Source organism: Gekko japonicus, unplaced genomic scaffold (genome assembly GCF_001447785.1).
Source record: "Gekko japonicus isolate JY-2015 unplaced genomic scaffold, Gekko_japonicus_V1.1 scaffold87, whole genome shotgun sequence".
Classification (NCBI taxonomy): Eukaryota; Metazoa; Chordata; class Lepidosauria; order Squamata; family Gekkonidae; genus Gekko; species Gekko japonicus.
Genome location: NW_015164184.1, coordinates 1,517,401 through 1,537,404, shown reverse-complemented (window position 1 = coordinate 1,537,404; position 20,004 = coordinate 1,517,401). Strand labels below are relative to the sequence as shown.

The following is a 20,004-nucleotide window of genomic DNA, read 5'->3' as shown; positions in this document are numbered from 1 at the left end:
CCCATTGAAATCAGTGGAATTAGTCTGGAGTAGCTCTGTGTAGTGCTGCACTTTAAGTTATTTGGAGATAATCAGGAGGGATTTATCCCAAGTCCTTCTTTGCGTGGAGTACATGTGTGTTAGCACTGAGGCACTGTCCTTTCTATGGTTTTGGCGGCTTGTGGTGTTGACAGAGTGTTCATCAGTGGTGAATGCACTTGGATCCAAGCTGTTGTGGGGAATAGGGAGGCAGCCGGTCATCTTTAATCGGTTGTGTGAATCAGTCCTACCATGAGAATCCCAAGACACATTCAGCCTTCTAGTCAACAAAGAGACTATATATGGGCCACAGCAAGTCTTAAAGACCACTTGGCCAGAGACGATGAGTGCTTAATTTTACACAGAAAGTTTTCTGGAAGGAGGAGGAGGAGGAGTTGGTTTTCATACCCTGCTTTTCTCTACCCTAAGGAGTCTCAAAGCAGCTTACCATGGCCTTTCCCTTCCTCTCCCCATAACAGGCACCTTGTGAGGTAGGTGGGCTGAGAGAGCTCTGAGAGAACTATGGCTGGTCCAAGGCACTGTTCCCTCTAAGCTGTGCACATGACAGGAAGCCCCACTCAGCAACAATCTGCAGCCGCTCAGGGTCTCGCACTGCCCACTGCCCATTTTAAGATTAGAGCCGTTCTATTCTGTTCAGGATGTGAAGGGCTCCGCTCAGCAGGGGAGGGGGGAAGCAGAGGGAACATTGGCCCAATGTCACCCAGCAGGCTTCATATGGAGGAGTGGGGAATCAAACCTGGTCCTCCAGATTAGAGCCTGCCACTCTTAACCACCACACCATGCTGGCTCTAAAGAATCTACCTTCCATAATATTAATAATAATGAGTGGAGCCCATTACCAACACAATATTAAGCCAGCTTGGGAGTTTAAAAGTCATAATTAACCTTTTTCAGGTGATTATCTCAAGGAACTGCATGAAAGAGTACATGTATGTTTTATCAGTTTAGTTTGTAAATGGAGGTAGGTGGGAGTAAAACCTCAAACACAGCACATATCTTCACATTAAAAAAAATTCCAAATACAAATTCACTGGACTGGCCGTGCAGGTCAAATCAAAATCAAATTATATGTCTTCTCTCACATGGCAGAAAGAGTCTTATAATCACCAATCTGATATGGAAGTAATGCAAGTGATGAGGTGTCCCAGTGACCTCTGGAGATGAGAATTAAATTCTGTTGAAATAGATGAGCAGACAACTCCATCCATAAAATGTTCCAGTTTTAATTTTTCTGGGCAGCCTGCATCACTGCACATGACCAGGTTGTACAGTATGTCACCATAAGGTTAATGAGAAAATTCATGTTGCGTGAGGAGAAAAATCAAGCGAATGCTTCGAGTCTGGCAAGTAAGATTCTCACATCTACATAGCTGAGATACTTATATCTTAGTCTTTCCGTTCCATGACTACTTCATTAATGTACATTTTAACATGCTGCACTGCTTTCAGCAATTCCTTCAGTATGACTTCATGAGCAAAGAAAGTTAACAAGCAGGATGGGTGGCCCCCTACATATCTGGGTGTGGAAGACAGAAATCACTCTTCCTGTTCAAGCTCACGTGTTCACCCTCATCCTCACTGGCCACCCCAGACAGCCCTGTGGAGTCTGATGGAGGCCTGCCCAGTGGTACTCTTGCGGCTCATGGACTCCTCCTTGTCTGAGACATCAAATAATGTGGGTGGCGAAGGGACAAAGAGCAAAAGCCTTTGGGAAACCTCCCAGTTTGAAGACAGATCCTGTTACCTTCAAGATAATCATTGGTCTGAGGAGTTAAAATAAAACACAAAAAGTCAGGTGGTGGTTGGTGGTATATAATTGACTTCATTTCAGATACATGCATTTATTTATTTAAAACTTTTATATATCCACTCCCCCCCCCGAAAACTGGGACCCAAGACAAGTAACAACAACAAAACCAACACACCACTAAAACATCAAAGAACAGCCATTAAATTAGCCTGCAATACCCAAGTTAAAAACAGAGTCCAAGTAGCTGTCCTTCAAAGTCAGTTAAAAACCCCTCATTTAGACAAGCCAAATGACATTCCGAAACTTTCAATCTTACATCACCTCAGACTGTTCCATAGCAACAAACAGGCATCAGCATTCAGTAGGTCTAGTGATATATAAAGCTGGGAATATTTTATTTCACCTTATAACCCCAGGCCATGAACAACTGTTTGTATAAAGCAGTTGCTGTAGGAGGCCTGCCTCCTACCTCAGAACCACTTCCCTGTCTTCTTGGTTGAAAGACTGGAAAGCTAAGCTGGCGTGGTAGAGGGGGGAGAGGACAAGACATCCAAGGAGCAAAGAGAGGGACTGGCCTGATCCCTTAGTCTCTGCAACTCGGGATGAGAAAAAGCTAAGGCTAGCCCTGCCCTGGCTTAGGAAGGGTGCAGCAAGGATGTGAGAAACCGACCCCCTTCTGCTTTAAGATGTAGAAGAAGAGAGAATGGATTTATACCCCGCCCTTCACTCAGAGTCTCAGAGTGGCTTACAGTCTCCTTTCCCTTCCCCTCCCCACAACAGACACCCTATGAGGTAGGTGGGGCTGAGAGAGCTCTGACAGAAACTGCCCTTTCAAGGACAGCTCTTGTCAGAACTATGGCTTGCCCAAGGACATCCAGCAGCTGCAAGTGGAGGAGTGGGGAATCAAACCTGGTTCTCCCAGATTAGAGTCTACATACTTAACCACTACACTGTTGCATGCAGTCACATTCGTTTCTTCAGGATCGAGGACAGAGGGTGGCAGTTGGGGACAACTGTCCAGAAGGCACCCACTATTGTGCAGAGTGCCCCAACGTGCAGTGCTTTCCCCAATGCTGTTCAACATCTATATGTGCCCCCTCGCCCAGATTGCCCATGGATATGGGCTGGGTTGTCATCAATATGCTGACGATACCCAGCTCTATCTGTTGTTGGACGGCCAGTCAGACTCTAGTCCAGGAGATCTGGACCTGGAGTTGAAAGCCGTGGATGGTTGGCTTAGACAGAACCGACTGAAATTGAATCCGACGAAGATGGAGGTCCTGTGCCTGAGTCAGAGCGGTCCACAGTTAGGGATCCCTCTCCCGACTTTCGATGGGGTGCCACTGGAACCAGCACCGTAGGTTAGGAGTTTGGGAGTGCTCCTGGATACCTCTCTAACGATGGAGGCCCAGGTAGCAGCCACTGCAAAGCCGGCCTTTTACCATGTACAGCTGATTAGGCAGTTGGTTCCCTTCCTTGAAGGCAATGACCTAGCAACGGTGATCCACGCGTTGGTCACCTCAAGATTAGATTATTGCAATGCTCTCTACATGGGGCTGCCCTTGTCCCAAATCCGGGAGCTGCAGCTGGTGCAGAATGCAGTGGCAAGGCTGTTGTCGTGTCTTCCGATGCGGGAACACATCAAGCCCGCCCTAAAGACACTGCACTGGCTGCCTATAGCATACCGGATACGGTTCAAGGTGCTGGTTCTCACCTTTAAAGCCCTTTATGGCCATGGACCTACTTACCTAAGGGACTGCCTTTCCCCGCACGTACCCCAGCGAGCACTGAGATCGGGTTCCCAAAATCGCCTGGCTCTTCCAGGGCCTAAAGAGGCCATGTTGGTTACAACGAGGGCCAGGGCCTTCTCTGTGGCGGCCCCTCACTGGTGGAATGAGCTCCCAGAGGACATCAGGACCCTACGGGACCTCTTACAGTTCCACAGGGCCTGTAAAATGGAGCTCTTCTGCCAGGCTTTTAAGTAGGGTGCCGCCTTGATTTTATGGCCCTGGCCCGACTATCAACTGTACCAACAGTTCCAATGGTGCCACCAACTGAGGCTTTATAGCTGGGTGGAAGCCTGACAACATCATTCAGCTGACAGCTGATATTAGAATGATTTTATATTGATTGACACTTTAAATGGAATTTTAATGTATATTTATTGATGTTGTTAGCCACCCTGAGCCTGCTGAATGGTGGGGAGGGCAGGATATAAATGTAAATATAAATAAATAAATAAGCTGAGTGCAACAGAACAGCACTTGGGGAAATGTCGGCAAGTGGCCACAAACAGGATACTACGGTTTTGTGTGGAAGTAAATGCAACAGCAATTGCCTACTGTGAATTATTTTCATTGCTATTTCAGAAAGTCTATATATTCATGGTTAAAAGGTAAAGGTAAAGGTTCCCTTGCTCGAAAGCCAGTCGAATCCGACTCTAGGGTTGCGGTGCTCATCTCCGTTTCAAAGCCGAAGAGCCAGCGCTGTCCGAAGACGTTTCCGTGGTCATGTGGCTGGCATGACTAAACACCAAGGCACATGGAACGCTGTTACCTTCCCACCAAAGTGGTACCTATTTATCTACTTGCAATTTCTTGCTTTCGAACTGCTAGGTTGGCAGGAGCTGGAACTAGAGATGGGAGCTCACTCCGTCATGCGGCAACCTGGGTCTCGAACTGCTGAACTACCGACCTTCCACAGCCTGCAGTTCAGCCTCTTAACCACTTGAGCCACCGCAACTCCACATTCATGGTTAGCATAGAACTAATTCTGTTCAGTTACTTCACCGCATATTTGTTTCCGCAGTAAGGATGTTGGCAAGTCTACAAACAGTGTTAAGTGTTTTCGTGACAGGGGGATTGATTGCTCTTCTTTTTGTTCTTCTGTATGTTCCCAGGATCTTTTTTTGATTCACTTACAGAGAATTACAGCAGAATCCAGATTGAGTCAAACGAGACTTACTTTTGAGTCTGGAATTTATTTATTTATTAGTTACATTTATACCCCGCCCTCCCTGCGAACAGGCTCAGGAATTGCAGCATTCTGTAGGAACCAGAGGGCAGCCACCCTGGTCTGCAGTAGAATAGTTAGATTTGGGTCCAGTAGCATCTTAGAAACCAGCAAGAGTTTCAAGGGAGCTGACTCTCAAAATCTTACACCCTAAAACTCTGATTGGTCTCTAAGGTGCTACTGGACCCAAATCTAAAAGTATCTGAGGAAGTCCATACCTTGAATAAAACTTTGTTGGTCTTAAAGGTGCCACTGGACAAGCTTTGTTCAGTAGGATTCAGTGACACTGATCAATACCATCAACAGCACTAGTTATGTTATAGGGCACTATCCTTAAAGATGGGTATGAATAATTACAGAACTAATTCCCACAAGTTCCAGTAGATTCAGTGGCATTTTATGAAGCTCTGGTGATAGGTTAATGCTTAAGAACACAGGCTAAGAGCTGAATGTGATTCAACTCTCATGCAGCAGATCTGTGTTTGTAGGATGGGACTAAAAGTGCTAGGCATCACTTACACTTGTAAGAATGACTTAGTAAAATAAGAGAAGCACTGTGAGTACTTATAAAGATGTAATAATTGGGGGAGAGGTACGGTTAAAAGAGCTGGAATAAATTAATGGCTGATAGGAGCGGCAACTGCTATTAGCCATTATAGCTAGGAACGGAACCCTCATGCCCAGAAGCAGTATACCTTACAAGGTTGTTTTACAATTAGTGCAAGAAGATCGTGTATGTGAAGCGCTTTGAACAGCGAAAGGTCTAAGCTCAGTACTTACAGAAACTATAGAGGAGCGCGGCTATTTGCATCTACCTGTCAATTTACCGATTACATCAGGTGCGAGAGAGAAAATTAACGAACTTTTGGTCTGAGCAGGCGAGGCGATTTCCCCTCCATCTAGTTCTTCGCGTGAACCAGGAATATCTGAATTCAGGAAGATTGACCCTTACGACAGTCCGTAGGGCACCGGCTGCGTCAGAAGACGCATGCGCATAGAGGTCCTTTCCGGCGTTCCGGTAATGGCAGCCCCCATAGGATGGATGCCCCTGCAGCTGCAATGCCGGCGGTTGCTCCTTTCCCGGCGGCTTAAGGCAAAGCTGCGAATAACAGAGGCGCGCTTCAGCTCTACGGAAGCTGCTGCAGCTGTATTAAAGGAGCAGCAAGTCCCGGCTAGCGATGAGGCGTCGGGTAAGAGAGGAATCCCTTCGGCCGTGATATCGCCGTCCTTTCATTTTTGCTTTGCGGGCGGTACCGTCTTCTCATTCTTGCTGGAAGTTTAGCAGCCTAACAGTCCGGGGCTGGGGTGGGAGAGGAGTGTGAGGTCCACGAGGACTCCCAAGGGGTTTCCGACTTGCTTTTCACATACTGAGTGGGTTGCTTTAGACTGTTCACACGTTCAGTTAACAGGGTGGCAGAACCTTGAGCCGCTGGAACTTCAGGCTGACCCTAGAGGATCACATTTTAGTGTGCTCTTACTTTAAAAACTCTTTAAATAGGAAGTCAGCATAGCAAGAAGAAGAAGAAACAAATTCCTTGTTCGCTGGCTTCTGTTTGCAGACGAAGAGGAAAGGTTACGGAAAGGAACATCACTCTAAGTTTGAAAAGTGCAGCTCTGTGGTTGCCAATCCTTTGCGGACCTCTTTCTAACATCCAAAACTTTCATGGACCTCCCATGTAGTAGTAGTTGTACTATTAGTTTCCATTGATTGAGAAAATACATAGTAACAAAAATATCAAAATTACAGTGCTTGGTGTGCCTATGGATTTCTGCTCCCCTTGGCAATCACTGGTGTAGTCCATTCTCTCATCATATTAATACTTCACTTTCCTGAATGAAGGGACCAGGCCTAAATTCCATTTCTGGCTGCCGCTTGCTAAGTGGGATGTTAACACAACATGCATTGACTTAAACCTTGTTCACACGTGCACTAGAGTGACACTAGAAGACACTATGTCACTTCAGACAGCAAGTGGGATATGCTGTGTTTGATTGCTTCACAATAACAAAGGAAAAAAATATCCCTATGGGTAACATATCAGGGAGAGGTTTTAGATTAGCTACTTCCCTGTTGTGCTGCTTCTCATTATCTAGAGAGTTTTTAATGGGGGAGGGGGGTCATTGACAATTGTGATTCTTCCTTCAAATAGCCTGAGATAGTGTAATCTGTTGTATCACCTTATTAGTTGTATCTGTAGACTAGACCTTATATCATGCAGCTGCAAGATATCAAGCATTCAGCAGCTAAGGCTTGAAGATAGTTTGCACAATGGATCACAAATACAGGAGTCATATGCAAAATCATAAGAGTACTAGGTCTTCTGTGGACTGAAAGTTGTACATTGTTTTAATTGTGCTATTTCTTGAGTATCTGCAAGTATCTGATCAACACTAAGTTATGGAGTTAAGAACTGGCCTGTTGAATCAGACCAAAGGGCCATATAGTTCAGCATTCTATTTCCAGTGGCATTCAGCTAGAAACCTGGGAAGCTCATTGACAAGAGATGCTTGCAGTGATCTTCCCCTGTTGCTTGTCCCCAACATGTGGTACTCAGATATCCCTTCTGAACATGGAGATTTTATTTAACTTAGTCCTGACAAAATAGTAGTGCTACTGGTGGCGGGGGGTCTGACCTGGGAAATGGGTTATCTCCTGTTCTAGATGGGGTTGTGCTCCCCTTAAAGGAGCAGGTTCGTAGCTTGGGGGTGCTGCTGGACCTGGGCTTCATGCTTGATAAACAGGTGACAGTGGTGGCCAGGGGCCCCTTTCAGCAGTTTTGGCTGGTGAGCTGAGGAATGACTGTGGTGCTTGCCCGGGTAACACCTGGATTAGATTACTTCAATGCATTGTACAGAAAGCTGTCCTTAAAGACTGGAAGCTACAGTTGGTACAGAGTGCTGTGGACAGAGTGCTGACTGGAGTGGATCATAAGGATCATATTTCACCAGTCTTGTTACATCTACACAGTCTTCCAATTTGCTTCCAGGCTCAATTCAAGGTGTTGGTGTTGACCTTTAATTTGATTAGATATGCACTGATATCTAATGTAGTGGTATTTATTAACTTTATTGCTGTATGACATAATGGTTGAAGTTACTCTTTGCTTACAACTGTGCTACATGATACACTCAGCATATTTTACTGCTGGTCTCAATAATACTGTACAATCTGAAAGTTTTGGAACAGCCTGCAGGACCATCTAGCCACACGTGCTTCTCAGGAGGTAGAGTTGTCTGTTCATTATACAGGTTGATTTATTTGGGCCCCGGTCACACAGGCAGGAAAATGCAGGGGGGAAGCGTTGCTGTTTGCCCCGGAGCAAAATAATGTGCGGCTGCGCGATCAGACATCCAGTCGAGGTCCCGTGGTTAGAGGGGAGGTGCCAATCACAGGACAATCCTGCGGCTCTAGCAAAAGGCTCCGCGGGTTTAACCCCTTCCAGGGCTGCAGAGGAATGCAAACTGTGTCCTCCATCCGGTCCCCTCCAGGAGGAGCTTCAGCCAGGCCACCCTCCTGCCACGCCCCCCTGCACCTCCCCCTCTGCCACCCAGTGCAGAGAGTTCCTCTCGAGCAGGCTGAGCCAGGAGTGTGGGGGGGGGGTACGGAAAAGAGGAGGGGGCTGTGTTGTTTGTTTTTAAACGAAGTGTGCGAATGCGCCGTTGGGTGCTTGTGCGCATCCCGTGGAGACATGAAAAAAAACCCTTTTCGCGATGAGACATGGGCGGGCGCCGGATGCCATGACCTACCACCAGAAACGCGATCAGGCGCCCGCCCTTGCCCTGCGGTTTCCGGAAACTAGTACCTCGGAGGTACTAGTTTTTTACCCCGCATCTTCAGCGGGAAGCCTCAGGTTCGCCACGGGAGCTCTACGCTTCCCAGATGTGGCGCTGTGATCGCGCTCGGAAAATCCGCCTGTCTTCCATCTTTGTAGCGTGGCTAATGCTCCATGTGACCGCACCCATAATAGGTCACAGTTTACCACAACACTGATACATATGCAAATCAGTTTAAGTGTGGGACTCTAGAAAACTAGCCAGTTCTTATGCTGAGCAAGGCCTGTGTCATTTGTAGTTAAATGGAGCTTTTGAAGTACTCTGAATGGGATTAACCTATACCTTTTCTGTTTATACTTTTGAGCACCAAGGTAAAAATAGAGACATGGAGCTGTGCCTCAGTAGTAGAGCTTTGCATGTAAAGGGTCCCATTTTCAGTCCCCGGCACCACCCGTTAAAAGGCTCAGGTAGTGGGTGATGTGGAAGACTCTGCTGGCAGAACTAAAAGGCAAATTGGGGATGGGGGGCAGTGTTTGTGACTTTGTTGTATGAAGCTTTTTAAAATGAGGTCTTAACAGGAATTCTTCTCTTCCCTCCCCATGCCCATGCATCTTTTCCTGCACTGTTATGCAACTTGAAGCACTTTGGTTCAGTTTTCATGTCGGGGGGGGGGGCAGTGTTGTAACTCAGCTATTTTAAACAGATTTTTGTGGTGCATTAGAGCTGACCAAGTCACTTAGGATACCATGATTCCTGCTAAACATCAATTTTACATCCTGCAATCTAGGTGCTGAAGTACAAATTTAAAAGCCACAAGAGGTGAAAATGTGCACACAAGTAGGAGAGAGACAAGAGATTGGATCCAAACTAAATTGTCAGTTTCCCTGTCCCACTGCATACCCCATTCATGTTGTTCTTCAGGGTCCTCCTATCCTTAAGAACAGAATGTTATGGAGAGCAATGAGATACAGTGGGGGTGGGGGGCAGTGTTCCCTCTAAGCTGAGTTAATGTGAGCTAGCTCACAATTTTTTAGCCTCCTGCTCACATATTTTTGTCTTAGCTCAGGAAAGATGGTTCCAGAGCAAACTAATTTATGCAGTAGCCAAATCACTCACTCACAACTTTAATGCCCATAGGTCACAAAGTAGAATTTTTGCTCACAAGACTCCACAGCTTAGAGGGAGCATTGGTGGTGGTGGGGTTCGTTCTGGATATTTTGGGAAGGTGTCAGCTAGGGCTTACCTTTGCTTTTTAAAATTTAGTATATGTATGCACTGCTGCAAGGCTGTGACTATCTGCCATACACGGTATTACTGTAAATATAGAAAGGTCTTTTTTCCGCTCTCCTCTCCCCCAACTAGCCACCGAGGTTAGTGCCCGAAAGAAGACATTCCGGGAAATGCTGTCAGAAAGACTAGAACAAGCTCAACGGACAGTGTTAATAGACTGCATATCCAAAATAAACGAGAAGAAATTTCTTAAATACTTGTCATCTCATGGAAACATTAAGAATCACTTCTTTTATGAAAGCTATGTAAGTACCTGGAGCATCAGCAACCGAAATCTAGACAACAACCCGTATGATTTCCACCTGCCAGAGTAGTTGGAATTTGAGTTATATGTCCACTGTTTTCTCTAGAGTGGTGTGACACTTAAGCTAGCCTTTAACAGGTTCTTTTGCTGAATGGCTAAAGGGAAACCAGATCAGTAATAATTTATCAGTTTGGTTGCCTCTTTGTATCACAGTGTAATTCCATTGTTGTTCGGCTGTTGTCCTGGGAAGAATTATTGCTGTAAGTGAATTAGTTAACAGTAAAGCTATGTCATTATTGTCCGTATCAACAGCCACTCCAGGGCTGGCCTAACGCTGCCGTAATTCCTGTCTTATTTCATCATTACAGTCCACATTTTCAAAATGAAACACAGGAGTAGTATTTGGAGAGTGTGCCGTGCTGTTTCAGTGACAGGCTGTGATTACATGTTACCTTTCACAATATAAATATCAGTTAAATGATATGGCTGTTTAACAGCTAGCTATTCCAGCTGAAGAGTACTAATAATATTTGGATTTCTGTATCAACCTTTTCATCTCTTAAGTTTTGTTTGAAACAACCAATGGGAATTATGTATAAAATATCTGCAAGCCACTTTGGGATTCTCCTGCTTGAAATTAAATTCACCAAAGGCTTATCTAACTATTAAAAATTTTCTATGAAGGGGATTTTGTCTGACACCCTCCCCAACAGCCTACAGCTTTTTTACTGTAGTGTGAATATACTTGGGACACTTTAGTTCACAACTCCATCTACCCCTGGCACTTACTGGGTTATCTTGGGTGAGTTACAATCCCTCATTCTCAATTATTTGGGGCCTGTTTTAAAGGTGGCAGTGGCAGGCAATATGAAATTACCTTTGTACACCCCCAGTGTCTCATTTAAGCATTTCTGTGCTTGCAGTGTGCAACACCCACCTGGGCTGTGACTCTCTGGCATGCTAAAGTCACACAGAGGAGCTGAGAGGTCAGCTTAAATGAGATCCTGGGCGTTGGAAGGACTGCATGGAAAAAGTTTTACCCTGGCCATGCAGAGCTGTTCTGAGGGTAACTGGGTAAAATACCATGCTTCAGATCTTTGGGGAGGGGGCGGGGCAACAATGTAAAATAATGAGTAAGAAAATGGTTTCATCTCTGCCTCATGCTTATGGTTAAAAAACCTTCAAACATATGCATCCTCTGTTTTCAATTGAAACCTGTTGTGTCACATATGTAACGTGTCCATTTTTCTGTCTCCCCCCCCCCTTGCTTTAGGGCACATATGCCGTCGTAGAATTTTCTGAAAAAGACAGCATAGCATCACTGCAGGATGTCGCTGGTACCCCACAGTTTAAGGATGAGTGTCCCGTTCCATTTAAATCTAGAATTTTTACTTTAACATTGAAAAGTCCACAAAGCCAAGCTTCTGATCAGGTGCCAGTTCATCGTCATAAGCTGTCCACTGTTCCTTTGGAAGAACTGATCAGGAAATTATGTAACGCTGATAATGTAAGTTCATGGTTATATTTTGTTTCATATTTCAAAAAGAAATAAGCACCCTTATTTTTGTGCTGATTTGTAATCAGGAAACTGGCTTATTGTTAAAGGAGCAATAATGAACTTGTGATTTAAAAAATGGCAAACATTAAATGCATACAGTAAATACTTAAAGTATATTAATATTCTTTAGAAAATTACTGTAGCTTTATGCAACACCTATTAGTACAATAGATCTATGGGCAGTGGAATTCACTGATTACTTTTCATGGAACCTCCTTTCCTTACAAGTAGGGCAGAGAAGGTTCTCTCTCATTGATGATGAAACAGACAGCAGTTAATTTTTACATGATTATAGTTGCTACAAAGGGGTGTAGAGCATCCATACAGCTAAATCCAGAAATGCAATGCTTCAGCCACCTGAATAGCTTTATGCTGCTTAATTATGCAGCAGTATTAAAATCATAACACAGCTTAACAATGATTTTTCAAGGAAACAATGATGACCTTTTCAGAAATCTGAATTCTAATGGGGGCTTTCCAACTTCCTTGTTTTACAAAAACCATTTCCACATCAATGAGTCTGTCAAGAAATGTTTCTGCATTGCATAGTTAGAGCATGCAGTTAATTCAGATGGTGTGGAGGTCAGAGACCTGCTGGGCTTAACTTAACGTCCTTCACACTTTGAAACACCCCCCAAGACTGCACAGTGCGGGAGAAGATTGGTAGCGAGGAGCAACTAGCCTTTCGGGGAAGCTCATTTTCTGTTATGGGTTTTCTTACTGAGAAACCTCTGGTATGCTTTGGTTTCCCCTGAAACCACTGTCCTAACATACAGTCTTGGTATATTTCAGTCTTTGTGTTTTCATCTAGTTTTTTTTCACAAGTGCAAATTTATTTGGTGCTAAACTTCATCTCTATATTATCTGTATAATTTTTTGCAATATATTGGTACAGTATCTGTAGGTGTCAGACTTCAGGAGAACTTGAGGTTGCAGATTAATGAGAATGAGGTTGTCAGTGGACTGTGATGGTTTATAAATTTCCATTGCCTTCAGAAGCAAGCAGTGTTTAAAACAAATGCCTAACTTCATGAAGAATAAGAGAATTAGACCCAGTGAAAGTACCCAGAGATGCAACATTTCCAGAAGGTTCAAAGCAGTTTTTTTTTTTCCCAGAAGGAAATAAATTTGGGAGGAAATTGAACTATATATAATATTTATTTTTATTAAGCCTAATTTTGGTCTTGCTGCTTTAATGTCATGAAATGTGTCATTGATAACTTACAAATTGTGCGATTTGGCTTATTTATGAAATTGAAAAGTATGAATGTCCTAGCATTCGGCAAGCAAGATTGCAAATACAACCAATACTAAAGAGAGAGTTGCAGCATTCGGCAAGCAAGATTGCAAATACAATCTAAAGAGAGAGTTGAAAACCTTTGCACATGTATCTTGGTTTTTGTTCTCTGAGAGACAGGAAGGAACAAAACAGAAATTACAAGCTTTATAGTAAAGAAAAGAGATAGAAACAGTCTCCTGTGGTCATAATAAGGCTAGCAGCATATTTGGATATCAAGTTAACAGACTATTGAATGGTTCAGTGTTTTCAGTGTTAGAGTCTAACACTGAACTCTTCAGTAGTGTATTATCGTACACATAATGTATGAAATATAAGTAAAATTAGTCACATTTAACAAATATATACTTGAAATTCATTGTGTATGTCCACAGTCTACACAATAATTATATGTAAGTGTTTTTTATGCAGAAATCTTCTTCCTGCATATTTTGAGTAACTCCTGGTGTTAATCATTTCACTTATTCCAAAAGACAGAACAGCAGGGGGGTTTCAGTGTTAAGGTGTTTAGTCATGCCGGCCACATGACCACGGAAACGTCTTCGGACAGCGCTGGCTCTTCGGCTTTGAAACGGAGATGAGCACCGCAACCCTAGAGTCGGACTCGACTGGCTTTCGAGCAAGGGAACCTTTACCTTTACCTAATGTATGAATTATAAGTAAAATTAGTCACATTTAACAAATATATACTTGAAATTCATTGTGTATATCCACAGTCTACACAAGAATTATATGTATGTAAGACTGTTTTTTATGCAGAAATCTTCTTCCTGCATATTTTGAGTAACTCCTGGTGTTAATCATTTCACTTATTCCAAAAGACAGAACAGCAGGGGGGTTTCAGTGTTAAAATTTCTCAAGGGTGGTTCCCCCCCCCCTTTGAATTTTTCATTTTCCCAGCACACATTCTCAACCTCTAGGGGGCTTGTTTTAAATTGAAGCCATGGAAATTACTGTGTCAAGAGGTTAATTGGCAGATTTCTGAATCATTCCTATTGCACTGAACCGAAAGGCAGGCTTCAAGGAGAAATGACGGTTTATTTAGACTCTAAACTAGAGGTGTGTACTGAGTAGCTTGAGAGCCACCTGTGGCTCTCCTGAGCACTGCTCCTGAGGCACCCACCTCATGCTCCAGGAAAGTGGGCAGTTTCCTAAGGAATTGGGATAGTTTTACTTCAGGCCCCTATTTACGATGAAATTTTAATTTTTAAAACACATCTCAACCTGTCCATGATGAATATATCAGCCAAGGTAGTGGAGATGTACAGGTTCTGAGTATGGGGCTGGGTCAACATATGCTGCTGAATGAGGTTGTGTAATGGGGCATGCCATTGCTGAGACGTAGCGCATGAAGCAAAACTCTTTGCAAGTGGAAAACTTAGTATAGAGAGAGGCTCTAACCACCCTTTATCCTGCAGAAACTACAGTAAAACTTGAAGGGAACTTCAGTGAAGCATTTATTGTTTAACATGCAGCCTAACAAAAGTTTGCAAGCTGTTCTGTGTCCTCACTCTGACTTAGAAGCCCCCCTCTCCCAATTACAGATACACAACAGTAGTGGGGGGGGGATAACCCAGTAATTAGAAGGGGTTATGCTATAGCTATATGTTATTGTTTGGGGTGGTCACACATGGCATACAGTAGTCATGTCACTCTTTCGTTTGATGCAGATGTGATCTGTGGAGTGAGTACTGTTCTAAGCTAAATTGTCCAGCTTGTTTTCCCATGATGTTTGAAGAATGGGTTTGGAAACGAAGGATTCTAAGAAATCTGTTCTCGGTGCTCTCTGTGCCCCAATTCCTTCTTTTGCATTTTGTAAACGTACAATAAGATCAAAGTATTTCATTTCCTAGGGTTCAGGTCTGAAGCATAAGTAACTGGTGGTGTTGTTTTTTTCCCTCCTGGCCAGGTGAGTGAGCAGTTGCACATGCTCACAGAGGAATATCAGCTGACCGAAGAAAACACTAAACTCCGGTTTCTGACTTGTTCTTTAATTCAAGACATTGCAGGTGCCTATTTTCCAAACTGCATCGTGAAACCATTTGGCTCTTCTGTGAACAGTTTTGGTAAACTGGGATGTGATTTAGACATGTTTTTGGACCTTAATGAGATTGGGAAAAGCACGACCAGAAGGGTAAGGTCTTTCTCCAGCTGTGTCCATCTAAACTAAGGTGTGGAATGAGTTACAGGCATATTTTAGAAGCTGCTGAGTACTTGTAATCTAGTGTGATTGTGGGGTATATTGCTTCTCTAGAGCAGGGCACATCTCCCTGCCATTTCCCCCTCACTCTGTTAACCTGCTTCCTCTTCTTCTGTTGATGTTTAGGGGGTCTTTAATATTAGGTTAAATTTTATTTGTAATCACGTTGAACGGTCATATACCCAGAACTTGCAGGGAGCAGCAGAGTAGTCCTAAACGCCACCGTAGTATTTTAAGAGCCCATTCATACCAAAAGCTGGGCTTTTGCTGACCATTCCATCTTGCTTCAGGTCCTCGTCCTGCATCTGACACCACTTTGAAAGTTTCCTCTGTCCTTAAGACTTGCATTTTGGGGTGCTGAAAAGTTCCCGGGCATGGCCCTTCTGGATCTCGGATAATATGAATTACCTCCTGTCCTAACGAATATTTTGGAGGGAGAGAGATGTTTTATAACAGATTGGTGCTAGGGAAGTGGTGCTAGAGAAGTGCTCTGCTGTCATAGAGACATGCACCAGCTCTACTCTTCATTTGGAAAACTTGCCATAAGCCAAAGAAATTGGGCCCCATTTATCAACATAAATTAGCAACCTGATGAAAGTCTGGAGATTTCCACACATGAAGAGGAAGCAGTTTTGAGTATATAGCTTCTGTTTACACAACTTAAATGGTGCAGTTTTTTGCACACATGCTCTGGTGGAAGAACTTGGAAAGGAAGTGACAGATCAGTGGCATCTTTGTGCTGATGCGCAGCTTCTGTTAGAATTGTCATAAAATGTAGACATGATGACCCCCCAGTGCCATGAGTTTCCTGCCCTGCCTTTTTGAGATAAGGCATGTAATTGTAATAGAGGAAATGGCCATGGCTTTGTGGTTGTCTGGATTATAAGATTATCCCCTTGTGGATGTGGTGCCTAACCTTTTCATAGAATCATAGAGTTGGAAGGGACCTCCAGGGTCATCTAGTCCAACCCCCCTACACAATACAGGAAATTCACAAATACCTCCCCCTCCACACCCACAGTGACCGCGGTTCCACGCCCAGAAGATGACAAAAAACCCTCCAGGATTGCTTCTTGACCCCAAAGTGGCAATCAGCATTTCCCTGGGCGTGTAAAAAAAGGGCCACAAGAACTAAGCACTGAGGCAACCCTTCCTGCCCTCCCTCTCATGATCTGCTTAAGATCACGAGATCATTCCACACTTGTATGCCTGCAGTGTCTTTAGAGTGTGGCCACTGGCTGAAATCTAGTACTCTGTGCAGACAAAGAAGTCCTGTTTTTACCTGTGAAAAATAAATGTGCGCGAGTGCAAACTGTCTTGTACCCGGCATTGGTAAGGTGCAGCCAGAGACCAAGACATAAGATTGCAGTGACTCCCCCTCCCCAGGTAAAAAAACAAACAAACAGGGTTTTTCCAGTATCCACTATGACTGGACCAGACAGCGCGTATATTTGAGCTGGTCCATGTGTGATACCCAGGAATGGGAAATTTGTAATCATACCTATCTTGGTCACTGCTGTAGTTTTTGTTCCCCGATGTGCTTGTGGCAGTTCTGTGTGAACTCTCCGGATTGTGTCCTTTGTATTTTAAAAAAGAAAAAAACTAACACCAGTGATTGTAGGAACCTGAAATACTACAGGCTTTAATTTTATTCCTGAAAATAGTGACTTACCCTTATCTCTCTTGTGTTAGAAAACAGGTGCCTTTAACCTGCAGTATCAGATGAAGAGAGCGCCTTCTGTACGGGTTGCAACACAGAGAATCCTTTATGTGATCGGGGAGTTCATTGATAACTTTGGCCCTGGGTGTGTTGGTGTGCAAAAAATACTTAATGCTCGCTGTCCATTGGTGAGATTTTCCCATCAGCCTTCAGGATTTCAGTGTGACTTGACATCTAACAACAGGTAAACTTTTTTAAAAGGTTTTTTGTTTCTTTAAATCACATACCCTTCCATTCCTCAGTTCCTCCAAGGAATTAAGGGCTGTGTAAATGGAAGGTAGCACCATTTTTTCCCATCAGCCTTCAGGATTTCAGTGTGATTTGACATCTAACAACAGGTAAACTTTTTAAAAACGTTTTTTGTTTCTTTAAATCACATATCCTTCTATTCCTCAGTTCCTCCAAGGAATTAAGGGTTGTGTAAATGGAAGGTAGCACCATTTCGCCCTCTTGCCAGCATATCTGGGGACAGTTAGGCTGAGAGATGGTGGCCAGAACAGGGCTTCCAGTGAGCTTTGTTGCTGAGCAGTGATTTTAGCCCAGCTTTCCCCAGTTCAACAACCTTATTATGACTCTTTGCTTTGGACATGGCTCCATAGGCAGGTGAAGAGCAGCCGCTGTACATCAGTCCGCTGTGGAGAATTCCGCCTACCTGGCCTTCTCACGGTGCTGTTGCATCACCTCAGCTTTCCTCCTTTTACAAGCCGAGGAGTCTAGTTGAGGGATGTGTATCCAAAGAGAATCCATGCTGAAATGTGCAATACCAAATGGCTGTCAAAATCGAAAAGCAAATGCTGATACATGCAAACTATTCCGTATTTAGCACATTTTTTATCCTGCCCTTCTTCCAAGAATCTCAGGGCAGTTCTTCTCACCTCCATTTTATCCTCACAACACTCCTGTGAGGTAGGGTTAGGGTTACATGGCATTCCTTGTTTTTTTTCGGCTCTATGTGTTTTGATGAAAGTCCGTTTTCCCTCAATATGATAAAACTTGACATTTTATAACTAAAAATGTACTTTCATTCCCCAAATGTTAAAGGATAGCTCTAAAAAATTAATGTGCCTCAGCTCCTAGGACAAATCTTTTTTAAAAAAAAAATCTGAAAATTAAAAATCTAACAAACAGCAGGGGAAAGCAAAAAGGAAGTTAAGAGCCCAGGAGGAAAGATGCTTTTTAAGGACTTGCAAGAGGGAGATGATGGTACTGAGTGGGTGGAGGTGGCCTGAGTTCCAAGAGTTTGGAGACAACAGGAACTAGGTATATATCAAGCCAGCCTCAGTTATATTGTGATTTTCTGAGCATTTCCATATTTTGCTAGTCTAAGCTTCCAAAACTGATAAGAAATAGTTTACCAGTGGTGAAATTCTGCTTTTCCACTATTCTTGTGGACGCTGCAACATAGTCAACTATATTTCTTCCAAAGTATGCAAGTTTGATCTGTGTATTAAATTTATCCAGCATATTCTTTCACTCGGTTCAGAAACCATGGCTTAATTAAATTGCCAAGTGTGATTGCCTGAATGCATGACTTCACCAGCAGTGATCAGTTAGGGGACATAACACTGGATATGGAATCTTAAATGTGGTTTTGTGTAATGTTATGAATGCAGGGACCCTGGCTTATGGCCTGGCACCACTTTGACTACAGTGCAGTCTGGGAAACTAACAGGGTCTCTGTGGGGCAGGTGGGGGAAAGAATAAAAGAAGCGGAATGGGCATTTGTTGAGGCAAACCAGGATTTGGACGATCAACTGTGAAATGAAATGTGGTTTCACAAACTAACCTAAGTTTTATAATAAACAATGGTTTTGTTGTGATGTATGAACCAAGCTTGGTTTAAATATTTGCCAGTCATTCAGTACAGGTCATGTAAAATATTATAGTTGTTTTTCACTAATGTGGCCGGTAGGGGGAGCAGGATTCTTAAGAATAGCATATCTTAGTGCCATTCCTTGTATCCTTACAATTTACCAGGGTTTTTTTAACTTTCACATTCCATTATCCGTATAGGGGGAAATGCCAAGATTATTATATGGATTCCTACAGATTCTTACTGTTGAATTATAGAGGTTAAATGTACTGTGAAAATCAAGAGACTTCATCTTTTGTTGAATACCTGTTAACATTAACCACGGTGACTTCTGTGCATCGGGACAAAATTGCAGTTTGGCCATCTGCAGCAGTGTCTGTTACCAGCTGTGTTTGGTCCCTCTTTTGATCCACGGTTCAAGCATTCTGTTCTAAAGTTACCCTGTTGGGTGGCTTTTGTTGATTACATCCACACTCCCCTAGAAGCAAGAGAATCGCAATCGCACACGTGTGTCAAATAGCACCCCTTTTGATCCCTCCCTGTATGAGACAGTAGGCAGAAGACCTTGTGCCTGTCTTGGAGTTCATACTGAAGCCTGCCTCTCCCTTGCTAATTGCTGCTGGTATCTGAATGCATCCCACTTTGCCTGATGTAGATCTGCAGAAAAGTACCACTGGTGAAACCACTTTTGTGGAGCTTATTCTGCTGCTCATGGAGGAAGCAATTTGTAGCAGCCATCCACGGACTTGTCTGCAAGCCTTGGTTCTTTGTTCATAAGTTTGTGCAGGTTCTACCTGCAGGTCCTTCAGCCCCATCAAAACATCCTGTGACGGTTGTTTACAATGCATAACGGGCTGCGTTTTGCCAGCACACGTCTGTTGCGTTGACTGTCTGGAAGCAAGGGCATGACTCTGTTCACACCACCAGCATGGCTAGCCAGTGGTGGGCCTGTCTGCCTTGCCCCATGTCCTTCCCTTCTCTGACCTGGTGGGGAGGTAGCAGTAGGTGTGAGAGTGGAACTCACTGGCTTTCTGGGGTGCTTCTCTTGTTTAGCCTCTAGCAGGACTCCCCATAGGCCCTTGTTTCTGTAACGTGGCTGCTGACCCCTAAAACTTTTCACATAGGCTTATTGTGAATAGTTCCCAGGGGATATTTAAATATACACCAGATTAAAGTGCTGCCCTACTCTAGGGGTTGTCTGTGTGCATGTTTGTTTGTATGAGAGAGAGAGAGAGAGAGAGAGAGAGAGAGAGAGAGAGAGAGAGAGAGAGAGAGAATGCTTTCATATCTTTCCTGTTTCAGCATTC

At 43.8% G+C, this 20,004-nt stretch overlaps 1 protein-coding gene across 1 annotated transcript in view; it reads left to right on the top strand.

The window, feature by feature from the left end:
- Window positions 1–5,818: 5,818 nt before the first annotated feature.
- The window catches only part of MTPAP (mitochondrial poly(A) polymerase), a 20,728-nt gene continuing 6,542 nt past the window's right edge, over window positions 5,819–20,004 (top strand). The window contains exons 1-5 of the mRNA XM_015408112.1: window positions 5,819–5,991; window positions 9,938–10,110; window positions 11,383–11,616; window positions 14,874–15,098; window positions 16,857–17,068. Of these exons, the coding sequence (XP_015263598.1) occupies window positions 5,823–5,991; window positions 9,938–10,110; window positions 11,383–11,616; window positions 14,874–15,098; window positions 16,857–17,068 (1,013 nt within the window). The 5' untranslated portion in view covers window positions 5,819–5,822. The remainder of the gene's footprint in view (window positions 5,992–9,937; window positions 10,111–11,382; window positions 11,617–14,873; window positions 15,099–16,856; window positions 17,069–20,004) is intronic.